The following is a 23622-nucleotide window of genomic DNA, read 5'->3' on the forward strand; positions in this document are numbered from 1 at the left end:
TTGCATCCGCTAACCCCAAACCTCAATCCAACCCTCCCCCACCCCCTCCCCTTGGCAACCACAAGTCTGTTCTCTATATCTGAGTCTGTTTCTGTTTCATAGATAAGTTCATTTGTGTCATATTTTAGATTCCACATATAAGTGATATCATATGGTATTTTTCTTTTTCTGACTGACTTCACTTAGTATGATAATCTCGAGGTTAGACAGATTTCTCGATGGCTTCTGAGTGTCCTTCGTTAGTTGTGTAATTATTCCTGCTCTTGTTCAGATTCTTGCCAGGGAAGTTGGCTCCTGCCTAAAATAGTTTTTGACAGAGAATAGCATCCTCACACTAGGTTTTAGTTATTAAGTACTTTTCATCAGTGTACGTTACTTCTTTATTCTAGTTCTTCAGTATATTTTAATCATTTGAATCACTGTCATTTTAAATAAGTAAACAAAAACTATATACTTTGACTTGAAAGAAATTTTTCAAAGAACACAAGAAAATAATCTTTCCTAGGTTTCATGTTTAAGCAATTTTGAAATGGTTTTATTGCCCTAAGGTTGTTAGTTACAAAAAGTGTTAGAAACTTTTTGATGATTAGACTCACATAGTATTATCTGGGTAGTCTTGACTTTGCCTTTCTAGGCAGCAAGCAGTAATAAAGCAACAAAAGTTTCCAACTTAAAAGGATTAATAGAAATTAAAGTTACCACACAGCTTTTATTATTTGTCAAGAACTTTGTGTACAGGAAATTTACAGGTGTCTTAATAGTAGTTCTAGGACAAAAATAGAAATACTCAGGAATTAGTGTTTATGTCCATGTCACATCTATGTGCAGTTGTAAATTAATTGGTTTACAATGAGTAGTACTTTTTAATTCCACATGATTTTATTCATTAATTATAATAATTAACACTAGCTATATAGTAGGAAGAAATTTAAGAAGGATTTAAGTAATGAATATATTCAAAAACTTCTCTCACACTTTTAAAATTTGACTTGATTTATTTCATACCCTTATCCATTTATAAGAGCAAGAATGGAGAAGTTATAAGCATATATTTTATCACTTCTCTTGTTTATTTTCAGCAGAATTTTTATATCAAGTGAAAAAGTAAATTAAAACACCTTTAGAAGAAGTGACAACTTAATTCATCTAAATTAGTGCAATTTCTGTGAATGGTTGAAACGCTCACATTTAAAAGAAACAAATGTAAATACTTTAAATGCCTCAGAGAAACTAAAGATGTCAATATGTCTTCATTAATTATGAAACAGAAAAACGAATAGAAAAAAATCATGCTTGAAGACATCTTTACAATTTAAAAGTCACCGCTTAAAATTAAGAAGAAATCACTGATGAAACTACTTTTTAAAGTGTAGTTGGTTACATGAATCTCATTCGTATCGTGTTTTGGACCTTTAGGATGGTTACTTTCCTCCCTAAATGCTCATGGTCAGGAGTTTGTGCCATAATATCTGTAAACAGGTGCATCAGAAGTATATGTTAAATAAACCGAAGGCATAACTTTCATAAACAGTTTCTGGGAATCCAGCGTATGGTTGGCTGAATAATGGCACCCCAAATAAGCCCTTGTGTACTCCCAAGAACCGACGAATGTTATCTTATATGGAAAGAGAGACTTTGAAAATGTGATTGAGACAAGGATCTTGATATGAGGAGAGTATTCTAGATTATCCAGATGGGCCTGATTTAATCACAAAGATTCTTATAAGAGGGCTACAGAAGAAGTAAGGGACAGAGAAAGTGATGTGATGACAGACACAGAAATTTGAGTGATTTTCTTTGAAGATGCAGGAAGAGTCCACAGGCCAAGGAATATAGGTGACCACTAGATGCTGAAAAAGTCATGGAAACAGAGTCTTCCCTTCTTGCTGAAACTCTACCTCTGTTCACCGGTGCCAAGTAGAAATGCAGAGACAGAGTTTTGGGTGAAGTAGAAAACAGCAGTTTTATTGCTTTGCCAGGCAAAGGGGGCCACAGTGGGCTAATGCCCTCAAAACTCTGTACCCCACCCTGGAGGGGGTAGTGAGGAGTCTTACAGTGTTCAAGGAGCAGGGCGTGGTCAGCTCGTGGACATTCCTCTGATTGGTTGGTGGTGAGGTAATCAGGAGTCGGCATCATCAACCTTCTGGTTCCAATCAGTCTGGGGTCTACATGCTTGTGGGCAGCGGACAGTTAACTTCTTCCACGTGGTGGGTGTTTAGGTAACTGCAAAACAGCTCAAAGGACATGGCTCAGAATATTACCTATAGTCCTTGAGGAAGAACTAAAGGTCCTTGACTTTGTTTAATGGCTAAAATATTATTTTGTTTTGCTTGACTGTTTTCCTTTCTTTCTGCGTTATCTCAATTCCCTGATTAAATTTATTCTTTGACTAAAGATTTTCTACAGACAAAAGACAGGTGGAGGACACGGATTGGGGTCTATTCTGGGAAGGCCTCATAGGGTCCTGCTCAGTTACACCCTCAGAGCCCTCCTAAACCTTGACTTGATCCCTGTAGGACAGATTTCAGATATCTGACCTCCAGAAATACAAAGGAGTAAATATTTTAAACTACTAAGGTTATAGTAATTTACTACAGCAGCAAAACGAGATAAATACACAGAGATTTCAAGAAAATTTATTTTTAACACACAAATAAATATGCTAACTGAAAATGATTAGAGAAGGTCTCTGAGTCATAGTCACTCAAAGTTCAGGTTTATTAATTAGTGTCCACCAATGATGAAGAAGGATTGTTTTCTCAGAGTGCAGAGAGAGACAGATCCACATATACTTAAGCATATTTAAGTAGACTAAAATATATGAAGTCTTTTTCCTATCTCCTTTCCTCAGCTCTTCGTAATCTTTTCTGACCTAAATCTGTGATTGGGCAGAAAAGGGAGTAAGAATTGAAGGCGGATGGATGACCACTATAGGAATGTTGTTGGTAAAAATAGGTGTGACAGTATTTTGTTGGTTGTTCCCATTATATTTTAAATAGGTTTACTATTAGCAAATCTGAGTCAGTCTCTAATTATTCTTGCATCTGTTATGAGAACCAAGAAAGGAATTTACTTCACTGATCCTTTGTCAATAATCAAATTCCTCAGCCATGTAGTCACCTGAATCTTAACTCGTTTTATCTTTCTAGCTGCCCTTCACAAAGTTAGTATGTCTTTTGGCAAGCAATTTGTCTCAACTCACAAAAATTCCTCTGACAATATGCTGATGACTGGAACTCTTAAAATCAGGTGCAAATTTTAATTACATAATTGTACCCAAAAGGCATGATATCACCTAGTTAAATTTTCATGCAAAGAAAATTAAAATTGCTCATTCCATTTGAACTGTGAATCAGGAAATATAAAACAAATTTCAGTTTTAAAAAATTAGGTGCCTCTCTTCTTCTTACTCCACAGCATTCTAATAGGCCAATCATGTACTTTTAATACACGTTTTCTGTCTCTTCAGTAATGATGTTAAGAGCTCACTGGTGTCACCCAGGATGAATGAGCTAAACTTTAAATGACCCTAGTTGACCCAGAGGAGCACATTGTCCTTGAATTCCTCATTAAAGCTCCTGATATAAAAAGTAGATAAAAGAACACCTGAAGGAAATGTAAAGTTACCTAGAATCACCCCCAAAGAGAAGGTTGCCATGTTGAATTTTGGGATTTTTAATTTGGTTCAACTTGGTCTCCTTCATGATGGCCAAGAGTTAAAAAATGTCTTAAACTCATGTCCAGCAGTGAAGTGAGCTATTTCAACTCATGCCAAATTATCGTAGTTTAACGTTTTATTCATTTTGTATTTCAGTATTATTAATCTAGCACATCTATAATTGTTTTCTACTTAATGATTAATCAAATACATAGATTGATTTTTAAATATTTCTCATGCAATAAAATTTTCTAATCATTTAAAAAATTATTTATAGACAAAATCATTTAACCAGGTTTCTAAGGGTAGAAGTTTTGCTTTTGAAAAATTGCCTCAATATGTCTGAAATAAAATAAGTAAAAACATTTAGTAGATTATGTTTTGAGTCAAAGTCTGAGGAAATCCTATGTTACTAGTTATTACCATAGCATTAATTAGCAGGAATACCCAACTGTTGCAGAGGTGTACGTAGACAAAATCAGTATTCATATATTATAAGAAATCATTTTAAAACTTGACTTATAAAGTAAATTTTAAAATTTAAGAGTTAGTTTGCGAAAACAAGTTTAACATTTAAGTTTCTGGTTGTAAAAATTGAAATCAGTAAGGTAAAGACTGAGTATTCATATATATTACTGGTCTTTTAGGGAAATATATTCAGTTAGATATACACTTTTACAGGTGGAAAAGATATTTGACACAAATACTACATTTACATATTTACGTAAATAGCAAAGTGCAACCACAGATGAGTTGAAATAATAAAACAAAATGCTGAAAAACTTGATTTTGTATTAAAGCAGATGAATGATTAAATATTAACAAAGTTTTCAACTACTTAAGCAAGTAAAACATGATATTTGAGTCACTCTCAGCTTGTTAAGTATGTACTCTCCCTGGGATGGCAATCTTATCAGAAATGTTTGACTTTGCCATGAAAAACAGTGTCAGTTAGAAAACTGAAAATGCTGTGGAAACAAAGGATATATTTTTAAAGGAGTTGACAAGATTGTTCTTTCTCCGGAAGAGGTGAAATTTAACTACAGCTAAAGAAAAAGCATAGAGTAAATATGTTACCTTGAAAAAGAAAACTGAAGCTACTTAATAAAATAATTGTTTGATTTAATGTATACCACTATTGCAAGAAGTTTACACTGCAAAGTTTAATAAGGATGTTGGATTTCTACACTCATTTATTAGGTCACAAATAAGACAAATGAATGTTATCTAGCCTAAGGGAAAAAAAAATGAAGATATCCACTGAAAAAGGGGAAAGAGTTTTAAGATTATTGTAAATGGTAGAGGTAATCATTTCTCCACTCTCTAATACTATCGAATACATTTCTGAAATTGAATGATATTTAGCATTCAAAGACATAAAATGTATGAGACACAACTACTGTGTTTAGTATCATGGCAAAGACATTTTTAGGCTGGCAGCTGGAAGTTGATTTAGATTGAAGACAGTCAGACCTATCTGATACTTTTTTGAGACTGATTCACTGTTTGGATATTAAAGAATGATTCTATTCTCTGAAGATTTTCCATACCTTTTCTAATTTTCTTCATTTAATTTAAAGCTATGGTAGGAGTTTAATAATGAACACGATACTTAAGAGATTTAGTAACAAAAGTCTTTCAGAAGGATAAATACATTAGAGTACAGGATAGCCTTGGGCAATTGGGCAATATTACCCTTTATCCATACTCATTTATAATACTGATATGGAATAATTTTAACAAAATTTATACATTTAAGAAGGGGAAGGAAATGTCTCCTACTAAGTAAACATTTGTAAAGTGAAATTTTATTATATATTTGCACATATGTTTATATTAAATTTATATTTATATACTTAATAAATATATATTTATGTAATTTATTTATATTATATGTACTTATATACTATTTATAAGTTAAATTTTTCTTCACTCCCAAACAGTAAAATATGTGTAAGCATACTTTTTTCATGGCTTTATTGACTTATAATTGACGTATAACATTGCGCATGTTTAACATGTACAGCATAATGACCTGATACACGTATATACAGGCATACCTCAGAGCTATTATGGGTTTGTTTCCAGACCACTGCCATAAAGCTGAATATTGCAATAAAGCAAGTCACACAAATTTTTGGTTTCTCAGTACATATAAAAGTTATGTTGACACTATACTGAGGTCAATTAATTGTGCAATAGTGTTATTTCTAAAAAACAATGTATATACCTTAATTATAAAATACTTTATTGCTAAAATAAATGGTAACCATCATCTGACCCTTCAGCGAGATGCAATCTTTTTGCAATAGTAACACTCAGATCCTATCTGAGTTCACCATAACGAATATAATAATGATGAAAAAGTTAGAAATATTGTGAGAATTACCAAAATGTGACACAAAGATGTGAAGTATGTGAATGCTGTTGGAAAAATGGCGCTAATAAACTTGATCAATGCAGGGTTGCCACAAACCCTCAATTTGTGAAAAACATATATCTGTAAAAACATAGTAAAGTGAAATAAAACAAGGAATACCTGTATTGTGAAATAATTTCCATGATAAGGTTAGTTAATACATCCATCAACTCACATATTCACCATTCCTGGGTGGTAAGAACTTTGAAGATCAACTCACTTAGCAACTTTCAATACACAATAGAATATTGGTAACTATAGTCACCGTAGAGTGCATTACATCATTACATCTCCAGAACATAGTCATCTTATAATTTGAAGTTTGTGCATCTTGACCACCTTCACCCATTTTCCTCTCTCCTCCCCACCAGGCAATCACCATTCACCTCTATATCTCTGAGTAGCTTGTTGATATTTTTTCATTTATATTCCACATATAAGTGAGCTCATACAGTATTTATCATTCCCCATCTGATTTATTTGAGTTAGAAAAATGTCTTCAAATTTCACCAATGTTGGTGCATATAGCAGAATTTCCTTCTTTTTCATGGTTGAATAATATATATGTATTGTTATATTAATATATATTATTATTAATATAAAATTATAAAAATAAAACTAATTAATATAATAATTATATAATTAATCAATTAATATATTATTAATAATAATACACATAAATTATCAATATTACACTATATATTGTATATCATACAATTATTTACACTATATTATATTTTAATATATTATATTATAAAATAATATATATTATAACAATGGCATATATGATAATACATATAATTATGTATAATTATATATAATTATTTACATATTATATATGATACATGATATATAATATGTAATTATATGATACATTATATATAATATATAATTATATGATACATGATATTTAATATGTAATTATATAATACATCATATACATTACATATATTGTATTGTTTATATAATATTGTATTATATCATTAATAATAATTTATATGCTATTTATAATATTTATCATATAATATGATTTATATGGTAATTAATACAAAAATATAACATAGTATGATAATATATATTATAAAATATATGTATATGTGTATAATAAATTATTATATTTTTATGTGTACAGTATATTACACATTATATAATATATATTGTATAATATATTATATATTATAATATTAATATAATATTATGTGATATATAATAACATCTATGATATGTATATGTGATATATATGGTATATATGATATATGTTATATAATAATATAATATGATATATATTAATATAATTATATTAAGTATATAATAATATATTATGTAGAATTTTATATTATTTATAATTACATTATATATGTTATATATATTGTTATATTATATTACATATTATACTATAATTATATATTATTATACATTACAGTTGTATATTATAATATAAAATAATATCAGATACATAATTACATAAGATATATACTATATCACATATAAAATATAATATTATATTTAATAATACTATTATACATGAATTATTAATTATTATTTAATTATGTATTATTTTTATTATTATTTATTATTATTTAAGTAATTATTAATTTTATATAATTGTTTATATATCTTCTATTATATAATATATAATAAATCAATGATATATATAATTTATATAATTTATATAAATATAATTATATATATTATATATAATTAGATTAATTATATAAAGTTATGTATAATTTTATATAGATTATTAAAATATATATAATTATATATAATAATTATTTCATAATTAAAATAATTAACATATACTATATGTTATTATATAATATATTATACATATAATAATTACATATTTTTATTATATAACAATATATGATATGCAATCATATTATACATATAATATTTTGAGGTTATATATTATAAATATAGATATTAATGATAATATAAATAATATATATGCTGTATGATATTATATATAAAATCATATAATATTCATTATATATTATTTATTATTAATGTATAATATATACTATGTATATTATATATATTCTTTTAATGGTTGAATAATATATATGTATATATATTATTCCACATCATCTTTGCCCATTCATCCATCAATGGACACTTTGGTTGCTTCCATGTTTTCACTGTTGTGAATAATGCTGCAATGGACATGGGTGTGTACATATCTCTTTGAGATAGTTATTTCATTTCCTTTTTATATATACACAGAAATGAGTTGCATGATGGTATGGCAGTTCTATTTTTAAGTTTTTTAGGAAATTTTATTTTGTTTTCCATAGTTGCTGTACAAATTTACATTCCCACCAACAGTGTACAAGGTATCCCTTTTCTTCACATCCTCACAGATGTGTAATCCTATTGTGGATTTGCATTTTCCTGGTGATTAGTGATGCTGAGAACATTTTCATGTACCTAATAGCTATTTGAATATCTTCTTTGTAAAAATGCCTATTCAGGTAACATATCTATTTTTAAATTTGATTTGTTTTTTAGGTATTGTGTTGTATGAGTTCTTGATATATTTTAGATATTAGCCTCTTATCAAATACATGGTTTACAAACATTTTCTCCCATTCCAAAGGTTGTCTTTTCTTTTTGTCTAATGTTTCCTTTGCTGTGCAGAAACTTTTTCATTTGATGTAGTCTCACTTGTTTATTTTTGCTTTTTTTACTGTTCACTTGGGATCATATATATGAAATCATTGCCAAGACCAATATCAAGCAGATTTTTACCTATATTTTCTTCTAGGAGTTTTTGTTTGCTTGTTTGTTGCTTTAAGCCATATTTAAATATTTAACTTATTTCAAGTTAAGTTTTATGAATGGTAAATATTGAGGTCCAATTTCATTCTTTTGCTTATAAATATCCAGTTTTCCCAGCATGATTTATTGAAGAGACTATCACTTTCCCCCGAATATTCTTGGATCCTTTTTCAATTCTTAGTTGACCATATATACATGGGTTTATTTCTGGGCTCTCAATTTTTTTCCATTGGTCTATCTGTCTGTTTTTAAACCATTACCATACTGTTTTGAGTACTATAATTTTGTAGTATAGTTTGAAATTACGAACTGTTATGCTTCCAGATTAATTCTTCTCTTAGAATTGCTTTGTCTGTTTGGGGTCTTTTGTTGTTGCACACAAATTTTAGGACTATTTTTCTATTTCTGGAAAAAATTTAAAAAAGAAGGCACTTGAAATCTTCATAGAGATTGCATTGACTCCATAGATGGCTTTGGGTAGTACTGGCATTTTAATAATGTTAATTCTCCAACCCATGAGCACAGGATATATTTCCACTTACTTGTGTCTTTTTAAATTTCTCTCATCAATGTCTCATAGTTTGCAGCATACAGGTATTGATCTCCTTGGTTAAACTTATTCCTAAGTATTTAATTACTTTTGATGCTATTGTAAATGGGATCTTCTTTATTAGTTATGATAATTTATTGTTAGTGTATAGAAACACGACAGATTTTTGTATGCTGATTTTGTGTCCTGCAACTTTATTAAATTTGGTTATTATTTCTAACGATATTTTGGTGGAGTCTTTAGAATTTTCCTTATATAACATGTCATATGCAGACAGATACAGTTTTACTTCTTCCTTTCCAATTTGGATGAATCTAATTTCTTTTTCTTTTGTAATTGCTCTGGCTAGAACTTCCAGTAGTATGTTGAATAAGAGTATTGGAAATGGGAACCCTTGTCTTGCTTCTGATCTTAGAGAAAATCTTTCAACTTTTCACCATTGTGTTTGATGTAAGCTGTGTGCTCGTCATATATGGCCTTTATTATGTTGAGGTACATTTCTTCTGTACACAATTTATTGGGAGTTTTTACCACAAATTAATGTTGAATTTTGAAAAATACATTTTTTATGTATCTATTGAGATGGTCATGTGATTTTTATCTCTCATTCTGCTAATGTGGTATATTACATTTATTGATTGGCATACATTAAACTATCCTTATATCCCAGGGATGAATCCCACTGGATCATGGTGTATGATCTTCTAATGTGTTTTTGAATTTGGTTTGCTAATACTGTGTTGATAATTTTTGCATCTATGTAGCATCCTTGTTTGGTTTTGGTATCAGAGTAATGCTGGCCTCATAAAATTATGTTGAGAGTGTTCCCTTCTCTTCTATTTTTTGTGAGAGTTTGATAAGTATTGGTATTAGTTCTTTTTTTTGTTTGGTAGAATGTGAAACCATCTAGTTTGGGAAATTTCTTTTTGGGGAAGTTTTTGATTGCTAACTCAATCTCTTTACTCTTTATTTTTCTGTTCAGATTTTCTATTTATTCATGATTCATTCTTGGTCAATTTTACATTTCTAGGAATTTATCCATTTCTTCTGGGCTCTTCAATTTGTTCAATTATGAATGATCTCCTATGATTGTTTTTAATTTGCATCCAATTTATTTACAGTCATAGTGTCACCTTTTTCATTCATAATTTAATTTATTTGAGTCCTCTTTTTTTTTTTTTTTTATTGGTTGGTCTACCTAAAATTTGTGAATTTTGTTTATCCTTTCAAAGAATGAAATCTTATTTTTGTTAATCTTTTATATTGTTTCTTGATTCTCTATTTTATTTATATATGCTGCAATCTTTATTATTTATTTTCTTCTGCTACTGTTGTTCTTATTTCACTCTATAGTTCCTTGAGGCATAAAGTTAAGCTGTTTATTTAATATCTTTCTTTTTCTTGACTTGTGCGTTTATTGCTATACACTTCTCACTTAGACCTGCTTAGACCTGCTTTTGCTGCATCCCATAAGTTTTGGTATCTTGTGTTTCTATTTTCATTTATTTCAGGATTTTAAAATTTTACCTTTTGATTTCTTCTTATGAACCATTGGTTGTTCATGAGTGTGTTGTTTAGCTTCCATATATTTGTGGAAAACAGCTTTTATACTGTTATTGATTCTAGTTTCATACTTTGATGGTCAAAAGATACTTTATATAATTTCATTCTTTTTTAATTTGGTGAAATTTGTTTTGCAACCTAACATATGATCTATCATAGAAAATGTTTCATGTGCACTTTGAAGAGTGTTCCTGTTATCGTATGGAATATTCTGTATATGTCTGGTAGATCCATTTGAAGTATAATGTTGTTCAAATCTACAGTTTCCTTATTGATTTTTCTGTCTGGATCTATCCATTGTTGACAGTGGGGTGTTAAAGTCTCCAAGCATTATTGTATTGCTATTTATTTCTCCTTTTAGTTCTTTTTATATTTGCTTTATATATTTACTCCAGTGTTGGGTGTATAAATATTTATAAATGGTATATCTTCTTGATGGATTGACAGTATTTTACAATAACTGTCTTTGTCTCTTTTGACCAATTTTTGCTTAAAGTCTATTTTGTTTAAGTGTAGCTACCCCTGCTTTCTTTTGGTTACTGTTTGCTTGAAATATTTTTCCCCATCTCTTCACTCTCACTGTGTGTATGTCCTAAAAGCTAAATTGAGCCTTTTGTAGGCAGCATATCATTGGATGTTTTTGAACTTTTTCTGTGTGAATTCATCATTACTTTTTCAAAATCACTAAATTTCTTTAAACTAGGTAGAATATGATATTTTACAAATAAATAAAATGTCAGTGATATTTTAGTACTAATTCAAGAAGAATGAGTGAGAAAAAAATGGTACTGCAAGGAGGGGTTGTGACAAAAACAATACAATTTCAGATTCATAACATTTTACACTTCAGATTTCTAGTGATTATATATCTTTAGTGTTAACTGATTAAGACTTGTACCAATAACATTTCTATTGGAGAATAAAGAGGAGACAAAAAATAAAATAAAATGATTTTAAACCAAATATATATGTTTATGTCCTGGCGTTGTGAGAACTGAGGTGTATGATCTTTTAAAAAATCTCATAATTGTTGTCTTTTTATCTGAAGTTTAGAACAAAATATAAAAGGACTTTCTTTATCAAGGCTGTTGAAAATTCACAAATGAATTAGACAATGCTTTTGAACTCATTTGAACATATATATGGCAAAATGGTCTCTCTCTCTCTTTCTCTCTCACACACATGCACACAAACACAGAGAGAGAGAGAGCGACAGCACTGAGGCAAAGGGAGAGAGACGTGGTATCCTTATTATTAGTATCTTCATTATGTAAAGAAAAAAAAATTCTATATTTTTAACACAGTTTCTAAACCCTGGCATAAATGCTTACATAGAACCATCAGGGAATACAGATGTTGTAAGATAGGTATGAGCCATGATTTGGGGATACAATTTCTTTGAAAGAGAGAAGTTTAAGATGCTTGTACAGCACAGGAAGCAGAATATCTAAAAGAAATCATTATCTTGCCTAAGAAATATAGCTGTTAAAATAACTCAACATCTAGAGTTGTTTTTAAATCCTCTTCGTACTATCAATCAAAAATTTTTCCCTTTATAAAAAACAAAAGCCTTAAGAAAGCATCATCAAATGCTTTCAGCACATGATATGTTAAATCAGTTAGTTAGGGTTATAAAAGTACTATGAATATGTATTTTTTGTCAATCAAGTAAAAGTCACAAAACTTTGGTATTGCAAAATATGCTTTTACTGATGTAATATATACTGACATGTGATATAAGAAATAGATTGCTTTCCTTTTTATGAGCAATTTTCTTGATTCTGCTGCTTCTTTTTACTGTCATTGTGAAACTACTTCATCATTGTCTTAATTTCACTGCTTGCTTACCAAAATTATGCTTTCACAAGCTTATGAAAGTTCAAAGTTAATTCAAGTTTAGTTTTCTAATATGTGGCAGTTAATTAGTTCACTGTCAACAATAAGATATGTGTTCACTTTCAAATGAATGTTTGTATATCCCCACCACTGGCACCCCACTTAATTCCAAAAGAAATAGTACAAATGCTGAATTGTTTACTGTTTCTAATTTTTATATATAAACTTGGAAGTTACCTACAAGATAGACTGAAACACTGCTTTTCCATGTATATTTTATTAGCAATTTATAAACACCTATAGTTTACTGTAATAAATGTAATATTAATGTTCTTACAGATATGTGAACTATATACTTTATAAGATTATAACCAACTTAATACACTTATAGATATTTCATATTTGAAACAAACATCAGCAAATGAGTTTAGTCTCACCTCTAGATAGAGAAAACTTTTGATAAGTGTGTTAGATAGGTTATGCTGTGATAATCCCCTACAAACATGCATATTCATGCACACACAAACACACACACTTCAGAGGCTTAGAACAACAGAATACCATTTTTCTCTCTCTCATGACATGTCTGCTGCAGCTCTGTTCTTCATCTGCCTTCATTTCAGGAATAATACTTTGAGTATATAATCCATTTAGGGCAGTCAACCATCCCAGTTTGCCTAGGACCGAGTGCCTTCACTGGACATAGGGATTTCAATGCTAAAAAAATTAAGTCCCAGACAAACAAGTGAATTGTTCACCTTAAATCCACTCTGTCAATGCAAGTGAACCCCTTTTATTTCAGGGGAGTCATATTTCTATTTCATGGATGAAGGTTGAAACTTAAGAATGTTGAAGAAGTAGATCTGGGATGTCTGGAAATAGATCTTCTAGACAAGCACAGATTTTCTAACAAATATTTGTTACTTAATCCATGAATTAAATGGGAAATATATAATAGTATTAAAAATAAGGTAAAGTATTAATTCCAACTATTTGTATTAATTTTTTAAAGTATTAATTCCAGCTATTAATTTGGGGAGGATTAAAACATCAAATAGCTAAATGATTATTTTCTTGTAAAACTTTGAATCCCCTTTGGTCCAAATAAAATTGATAGAGAAAAATTAGTATTACCTTGGCACCTGGGGTCACTGTGGAACTTCAGGTAAGTTAATGACAGAGAGGACTATTAATTATATTGGAAATTAATGTCAATGTAAAAAAGAGGTCACTTTAGAGTAACTGAATTCACAAAGACGCTGATCTTGTCATACAGATGCTTCTGAATTGTTAAATTGTGTGTCTATTTAAGTTTATGAGAATTAATAAAATAGTGTTTTAATGGGCAATAGGTATTATGTGAGTCATCATGTCCATGTGAATTCAGAATGACTGATTTCCTCCATTAATGGTGTTTTCAAAATTCATACTCAAAAAGAAAAGAATCAATTTATTGAAAACCATCTTACTTGAACAAAGTAGCACTGTGCAGAAAAATGTTTATGAATTCATGGTCAAATTGTTAAATAATTTTCCACAAAAATATCGCATTATTAAAGTGTTAACACTTGTTTAACATCCTCCTCCATATGACAACTATTCCTAAGGAGTATCATCTGGAAATATGGTTTTTCCAATACAGTAAAATGAATCCACCAAAATGCAAATCCACCTCTTCTAATAAACAAGAAGACCTACACTATATTTTCATGTTTTATATTTTTACTTGGCTGCTAGAACACTCAGAGCTATTCAGAGTTGAGGTTTTAGTTTACTTGCCTAAAAGCCTCCACTCTTCAGTCTCACTATTTTACTTTACTTCTGTTCTATTCATGTGTTTTCATTTATTTTCTTGTTGTTGCTGTGGAGTGTGTGTGTTAGTATGAATTCTCACATGAACACACAAGTCATTGACTGAGGTCACCTTTAGAATAGACCTATATCATGATACTTCCTAACCTTTACATATGGTCTAAGGAAATAAATTGCTAACACTCAGGTTGCTGCCAGACACAATTTTCTGTGTTGCAATAATCTATATATAGTAATAAAAGCTCCAATTTCCCATCCCAAATAAGTTCTTGTAAACCCAAACTTTGTTTAGAGACAGGAAACCTTCACAGTGTCCTTGTTCAGGATAGAAGAGTCTAAAGATGGATAAATTGTTCCGACTTTCCTTGAAAACTATCATAGGGAGCTTTGGTTTTTTATTCAGATAAATCCTGAGTCCTATTTTGTCTCCAAGTAACATTCAAACTAGCAGGATGAGCACCATAGCAGCACTGTGAGCAAGGATCCATGTTATGCCTATGATTTTGCCTGGCATCTGTCATCATTAGCTGACCCCTATTTTTTACTTGTCCACCTCCCCTAGAGCTATTACAGAAGATGTAAAGTCTTATTTCTAAATGGACCCATCAATCTTGAGTTTGCCAGACAGAAATGAGGATTATACACATATATTTGGTGCAGCTCCCTCTGATATTCTTAGTTTAAAACACACACACACACATATACAAATAAAACTAAAAAATCTAAGAGATGGCTTAGTTTAAGCTGAGATTTTTGTTTTTTTGCTTTGTTTTAAGTAAAGAGATGACTCTACTGGTTCTTAATACAAACCATATACTACTATGCTAAGTTTATTTTGTACAGTCATGAATTCAAATTTATTAGGTCTTCATATTTCTTATCACAATGAAGATCACAAATCCACTGACAGTGAAGATTGGCTAATACCATTTGGAGAGTTTAAATTCTGTGTCTTAGTATAAAAATTATGGGTTAAAACTTTCCGTGATCTCAAGTCTTAGAAATTTATCATACAATGGTGTTCTCTTGGTAGCCACTCAATATAATGAAATGATAATTTTTTCAGATTGTTTCTAGTCTTTAGTGTTGATTTCAGTTAGGTATATGGTCTTGTACTAATTTATATAAAAATTCATACTTTAAGATTCATACTTTGTGTAGCCATTAGGAATTCTATTGTGAATCCAGGTAGAAGACCACCATGACCTGAAACAATTAGAACAAAGCTTGCTTAGTACAGTAATTTCATTAAAGAAAATGTTAGATGCTAGTGAGTCCTTGTGCCTCATGACTCAGCTGCGCTTCCTTCTGCCAAATTCGGGTGTGGGGGGGGGTTGTTCATTGGAAACGAGGAGAATTAGAAATGGCTTAAGATATGCCCTAAACAGGATATATGGCCATTGTCTGTCTCCAGGGTTTAAATTTATCTTATTGACTTATGTCATCCTAAGACCTCAGTAAAGTGGGATGCGTTAAAACTTAATGATGGCTTGAATGTGACTTAAAATTGTTTAAATTTAATTAATTTTATTGTGGATATAACCAGATATGAATTCTGTCTTTGAAGATACTAGAGATTACTGCAGATAAATCATATTATTAGAAAATATGTCCTGATTATATTAAAATATTTTCAAATAATATATCTTTAAAAAACCAACAAACTTAAACAGTACCTTGGCATTTCATTGTGTTAATCCAAGTGAGCCACTGATGTTTTAGATGATGCATCTCATAATTTATACCATGATTATTTTTCATTTGTGAAAAAAATTATAACCCAGTAGATGGAACATAAGGAAACATTGTAGGTTAAGGAGTGAGTCAAAGCCAAAAGAATACCACATAGGCAGTATGAACATGAACATGAGGCAAGATGCTACAGAAAGAGAAGAGAAAGGAATAGAAGGAATAAGAAGAGTGGTATATTATGTGTCTTCTATAGACTTTTTTTAAATTGGTGGTTTTAGAAATTAGCTGTGTGTTTGTATAAGCAAAAGTTTATATACCAAAACGTATTTCAGTTTTTAATCAATTTTATTACTTCCTTTTTTAGTATATATGCACTCCAGGGTGCACAAGAAATTCATGTCGATTTGTAAAGAATGCTTGCTTAATTCATCTGTACGCCTGCTACTGTGGAGCCATCAGCCATGATATTTGTCAAGCTGAAGTTGCAAGTCCTCCTCAATTTAAATATGTGTGGCAAATGAAATTTACAGGTAATTCAATTAAAGTGTTTTTTTCTTTTTTTAATTTGCTTAAATCAGTTCAAAATTTACCAGGTAAGTATTCATTTTCCAATCACACAAAAGATTTTATATCTCAAAACACAAAATAAAATAAAAATGAATTTAATACTCTTCTTCTCTGATGTGTTCCTTTAAAAGACATACATATGCTTATCATCTACTACATCCCAGGAATTCTGCTTGGTGCAAGGTATATAATTGTGAAAAAAACTAGAATTATCCTCTACTCTCACAGATCTAACTATTTTTTGGAGGGATTTATTGGGCAAATACTCACGATGATAAATATATAATTATAAATTGAAGTAAAATGCTCCTACAGAAAGAAACATCCTCCTATGCAAACTTATAGCCAAAGAACCTGTTTAAAAAAAAAAAAAAAAAGAAAAAAAAAAAAGGGCAATTGGGAGAGTAGGTTGGGAGGTCAGATGAAGTTTCTATGATAAAATGTAACAGAGATAGGGACTTCCTTGGTGGCACAGTGGTTAAGAATCTGCCTGCCAATGCAGGGGACACGGGTTCGAGCCCTGGTCCAGAAAGATCCCACCTGCCGCAGAGCAACTAAGCCTGTGCACCACAACAACTGAAGCCTGCATGCCTTAGAGCCTGTGCTCCGCAACAAGAGAAGCCATTGCTATGAGAAGCCTGCACACCACAAGGAAGAGTAGCCCGCGCGCAGCAACGAAGACCCGACGAAGACAAAAAAAAAAAGTAACAGAGATAAATACAGTGAGGCCATGGTAGAGAAGTTGGAGAACACAGCATTCTAGATTGAGGGAATTTTATTTAAAAAATAACGATGTTTCAAAATGTACAAATGTTCACAGTTATACAAGACATAAGTTTTGGAAATATGTACAATATAGGGCCTATGATTAGCAATAATATATTGTATATTTAAAATTGTTCTAAGAGGACAGATATTATGTTGAATAGTCTCACCACAAAAGGAAAAAAAAAAAAAAAAAAGCCAGAAACAGAGCAGGTGGGAGGAAATTTTTGGAGGTGATGGATAAATTGACAACATTGATTGTGTTTATGGCTTCACGGGTGTATACTTATTCTAAACACATCAGGTTGTACACATTAAATATCTCCAACTTTTTGTATGTCAATCAGACTCCAATAAAGCACATTAGAAAAAAACAAAACAAAAAAACGCTAAGAAGTGATGATCCTTTGAGGTCCTGGCTGAAACTCTGAGAACAAGAGTAAAAAGATTTGGGAAAGAAAGTAATGTCCAAACTAAAATGCGGGGTTAAAATCCTTGTAGAGTTTGACACATTCAAAAAAATTTAAGAACGATCAGGCGGAGAAATAGACTGGAGAGGGGAAAAATGGTAGAGTTAGTTGTAGTCATATTGCGAGGTGATGGAAAGTTCTGTTTATGAATTGTATACAAAGAGCAAGTGATAGAGGTGTCAAGAGGAAGCCTAGTTTTCTGGCTTTAACTCTTGAAATAAAAGAATTCCAACACACATTTGATTAAATATATTACTAATTGTTTTATACAATGGCAGTTCCTATTCAAAATCTATTTTGATGAGCATAATTTCCTGTTTGATTAATCTTTGAATGCTATTTGACTTAGCTCAAGCAAATTGATCCACATTCTTGAAATTGAACAGTACTTCAATTAATTATTTTAAAGAATATTTCCTCTGTCAATGATATTTTGGCATTATAGTTTATCAACAATCAGCAAATTAGTAAATTTGACATATCTGTTCTCAACCAATGGCTAATTTTATTCAATTGACAACAGCTGCACTTATAAGAGTACTATTACATTAAAACAGTCTTGAAGTAAACTAACACATTAGCCTTTTAAACAGAAGACATGGTAATTTATTTCAACATGATCATAAGATGGTGTGCTGGAGAGTTAACAACCCTTAATGACAGAAATAGTGATTCATTAAGCAAATCACACTGAAGACCAGAAGTGATAGAAGAGAGCAGTAATTTGTTGATTATATCATGTTAGTGCAGAAAGGAACTTCAGAGGCTCTGGTATGAATACCTACTATTTCACAAATTACACAATCAAACCAAACAAACAAGAACAACAACTGAGGCTAGAGAAGTTACCTGAAATATCCGGTCTCAGAACAATTTAGGGATTGTGTTAGCTCAGTCGTTTTTAAACCTTGGCCACATAGTATAAGCACCCAAGGCACTTTTAAAACATACTACTGCTAGAATTCCACTACAAAACAATCAAACTGGAATTTTGTAGTGAGGTGGACACAGATCTTTAAGGTTCCATTAAAATGCATTTAATGTGCAGAGTGAGAAACATAGTCTTCTATTACCAGCCAGATCAGTTCATGGACTCCAGTGCCTGCATCATTTTTATATTTTTTTATTTGATTTCCCTTCGTCTCAAAGTAGGAATAATGGAATATATACATTCACTTAATTTTAAACATTAAACTTATTTGAAAACTAAAAATGAGTAAAGGGAACATATTCACAACAATAAAACACCAAATAGTGTTTTTAGGAAAAATAGGGGGAGTAATAGGAAATCAAATTGCTAGTGGATAAATCATCTCTGAGCAAATGTAGTTATTTTATGAATGACAGTGGTATAACATATATTTTCTAGGACATGAGGGGTAATATGAAGTCAAAATTGCTCATGGATAAATCAGCTCTGAGCAATTATCATCAAAGTAACGAAAGCGTACTTAGTCATTATCCCTTCATGAATCTAGGTTCAGAAATTAATGAATATATCTAATTATCACAAAAATACGAATTATGTGACCTCCACATGTGAGAATTTAAATGACCTGGACTGTCCCAAGTGAAAGAAGCCAGTGTGATAAAGCTCAATAGTCAAAAAAATATTTAAGCAGAGCCACCTAAATTCTTTTTAATGTCAGTACAGGATTCAGCAGTGCAACTTTTCTCAGTAAAGTTTAAAAAAAAACAGAATATAGGATAGATTTAAGTATGTAAATAGAATTACACATTTTATGTAATTCCTATTTTTTCTTGTTGCTGTTAAGATTTTACTTTCTTTTTTTCTCATAAAATATAATTGAAGAGGAACATTACAATCAAGCTGGTACATTGGCATGGGGTGCATTAATTTTACCAGCAGTAAAATTATTTTAATTAAGAGATTTTTCTACCAACTAAATGAAGTGTCTTAGACGCCCAATCAATTCTTGCCAATATGATTGCTCTACAAAGAAGGGAAGGTAATTAATTAGAAGAAGCCCCTTCAAGGACGATTGGTCTATGGTGCACAACTTGAGAAAGAACTGACATGCACTGTTTCTTTTCAATGTCATCATCTATGTTCATTATATGTATTATTAGGTTTGAGAAAAGGACATACTGACAGAGTGGATAATGAGTTGTGAAATGAAATAAGATAATATGAATCATGGTTAAGAAAAGATGAAATCACAGCAAAAAAGCAGATAAGTTTGCTTTGAATGTCTTTATTTTTTTAAAGCTTATGATCATTTCTGTTTAGTTAACTACATTAAACATATACATTTAAAACATTTAATATGTACCAGTGAACTTTTTTTGTAAATGAATAGTGATTCATGTATTTGTGAACTGTTATTGCAAACCAATATTTACTTTTAATTCTCTTTTTTTTCCTTCAAGAAGTAGTGGATTATATTTTTGACAGAAGATGTTTCAATATATTAATTACAATCAATTCATTATTAGTTATTTGTGTAATTTTACAATGATTACTGTGAGAATAGAAAATCCTGTATCTCTAAGGAAATCTTTATCAAAAGTATTTTTCTTACCATACTGCTCCACTTTGAAGTCTGCTTTTGTTAAATACCTACTATTGTTTCTATATCCATTGAGGATGTTAGGACTTTATTTCTAGATTTACATAGCAAATCTGAGTTTTAAAAACCAAATGTGGTTTAATGATTTTTACTTATATTACATATAATAATGTTTTCAAAACAGTTTTCAGTAACAGAATTGTGTTAATTGATTAATATGCTAAAAAGAAATAAATGACTTTCAAATACAGATAAGAGCTAACTAAATGATACAATGAAAGAAAAGATGTTATGTAAACAGCAGTTAAAATATTAAAATTCCTAGGACTAAAATTAGCAAAAGCATTAAAGTTCTAAGTTGAGAAAACTTTAAGTATTGCCACAGTATATTTACAAACACAATATCTAGAAAGAAATTTCTAAAAATATACCATGTTGATGGAGAGGAGACCTAACATATTAAAGATTTCAAATCACCATATTATTTTATATATTTATTAAGATTTCAGTGAAATAAGAACAATGCTTTTATATTGATTTTAAGTTCCACATAGAAAACTCAATAGACAAATAAAGCCAGGTGTACTCTACAAAAAGCACATGGTGCAGGTTGGTGGGGTAGAGACTTAGCTCTGCCAGATACTAAAGCATACTATAGAGCTTCAATAATGAAAACATGGTATTGTTGCATTGATAGTCAAAATATATGCAAAATACAAAGTCCAAAAATAAATCCATATGTGCAGAGAATTTAGCATATAATATAATTTGCCATCTCAATCTTTAGGATAAATAGGGACTATTCAATATTTGATGCTGAACAACAGAATCGTCATCTGGAAAAAAGTCTGATTTGTGTCTTAGTACATACTCTGGGTTAAATTCATATCAATAAAAATTTTATATATAAAAATTGAGATGATAAAAACATCAGAAAAATGTTGGAGAATTACTTTATAAACTTGGATGAGAGAGGTCTTTATAGTTACCAACAAAATGTAGAAGCCACAAAGAAAAGACTGGTAATTTGACTGCATGAAAAGCAAAAATATCTACCTGTGAAGACTTCATAGAAGCAAACGACAAAAGAAAATTGTACATGAGGCATAGAAAGTATTGCTAAATATTTGAGAAAATGCTTAGCTTTACTTATTATGAGAGCAAAGCACATTTTTAAAAGCATCATAAATATATAATTTTTCTCCTTTAAGACTGGCAAAACTTTGAGAGTGTGACAACTTGTTGATTTTATCTATTGATGGTGAAATGGAAAATCACTATAATATCTGAGCAGAGCAATTTTGCAATATTTATCAATACTATAAATGTATATACTTCTTGACCTAGCTTTCCCACCACATGTGTCTCATCCATATGATGAGTAATATAGGTGCAAGATTAAACATGACATCATTGGCTCTTTGTTCAAAAGAGTAAACACAGATGTAGAAAGGACTGTGGAATACTCCCAGTACTGATTTGACAATCTATGAGATATATGATAAAGGGAAAAGAAAGGAAGGCATGCAATAATGTAGAATTGTATATGTAATAGGCTACCTTTTGATTCTTTATATTCTACTTGGGATCCTCTTTCTTGAAGCCTTTTTTTTATGTTCTTTGTCTCGGTGTACTGACATTTCACTATATTGAAACTTTTGAGGATTATTTTCTTCTTTAAAAAATGAAATATCATTGAAATATTATATTTGTTTCAGGTGTACAACATAATGGTTCTATATTTGTATATATTGTGAAATGATCACCACAGAAAGTTTAGTTAACATTCATCACGACACATAGTTACATTTTTTTCTTGTGATGAGATATTTTAAGATTTACTCTCTTAACAATTTTCAAATGTACAGTACAGTACCATAAATTATAGTAACCATGTACATTACATCCCCAGACTTACTTATTTTACAGCTGGAAATTTGTACCTTTTGACCACTATGCCCCATTTCACCCATCCTCCACCCCCCTTTTCTGGCAATCACCAATCTGGATTCTTTTTTTTTTTTTTTTTTTTTAGATTTTTTTCTTCTAGATTCCACATATAAGTGAGATTATACTGTATTTGTCTTTCTCTGTCTGACCTATTTTACTTAGCATAATGCCCTTGAGGTCCATTCATGTTGTTTCAAATGGCAAGATTCCATTTTTTTATGGCTGAACAATATATATATATATATATATATATACATAATCCCGTTTTATTTATATATATATGTATATATACATATATATATGTGTGTGTGCATATATATATATATATATATATATATATATATATGTATATATCTGCCACACCTTCTTTATCCATTCATCCACTGATGGACACTTAGGTAGCTTCCATGTCTTGGCTGTTGTAAATAATGCTGCAGTGAACATGGGGTGCAGATATCTTTCTGAGTTAGTGTTTTTGTTTCCTTTGAATAAAAACCCAGAAGTAGAATTGCTAGATCATATGGTAATTCTATTTTTGATTTTCTTTGAGGAAACTCCATACTGTTTTTCATAGTGGCTGCACTAATTTACATTCCCATGATTGTATTCTTGTTCATATCTTGTTCATATCTCTTGATAAACCCTCTTATTTGGAAGTACGTCTTTCAATTTTTAGGTAGTCTCTGTATTATGTCACTAAGAATTTTTTTTCTATTTTTCTGTACCCCTAAGTCCAAAATTTTGATATTGCATCTCCTAAATTGATTCTTTCATTTTCTCATAATCTCTTATTTATTTTCCATTATTTTATTTTGTTTATTTTCTACTCTATTCCCATTTAAATATCTCAAAACTAGTGTTGAATTTTTGTTTTATTATATTTGTAATTATCTAGAGAATTTTCAGTTGTCTAAATTGTACATTTTCATGATATTCTGTTGTTTTATATAAATAAAATAATTTTCTTATGTCTATAAGACTATTAGAGCTTTGATTTGTTTTAATTTTCTTCTGTTCCATTCAGTACC

General features: G+C 30.2%; 1 protein-coding gene across 1 annotated transcript in view; it reads left to right on the top strand.

Moving 5' to 3' along the window:
- Positions 1-23622, top strand: part of EYS (eyes shut homolog) — a 1726005-nt gene that overhangs the window by 124469 nt on the left and 1577914 nt on the right. The window contains exon 6 of the mRNA XM_059941649.1: positions 16676-16841. Within this exon, the coding sequence (XP_059797632.1) occupies positions 16676-16841 (166 nt within the window). The remainder of the gene's footprint in view (positions 1-16675; positions 16842-23622) is intronic.

Source organism: Balaenoptera ricei, chromosome 12, assembly GCF_028023285.1.
Source record: "Balaenoptera ricei isolate mBalRic1 chromosome 12, mBalRic1.hap2, whole genome shotgun sequence".
Classification (NCBI taxonomy): domain Eukaryota; kingdom Metazoa; phylum Chordata; class Mammalia; order Artiodactyla; family Balaenopteridae; genus Balaenoptera; species Balaenoptera ricei.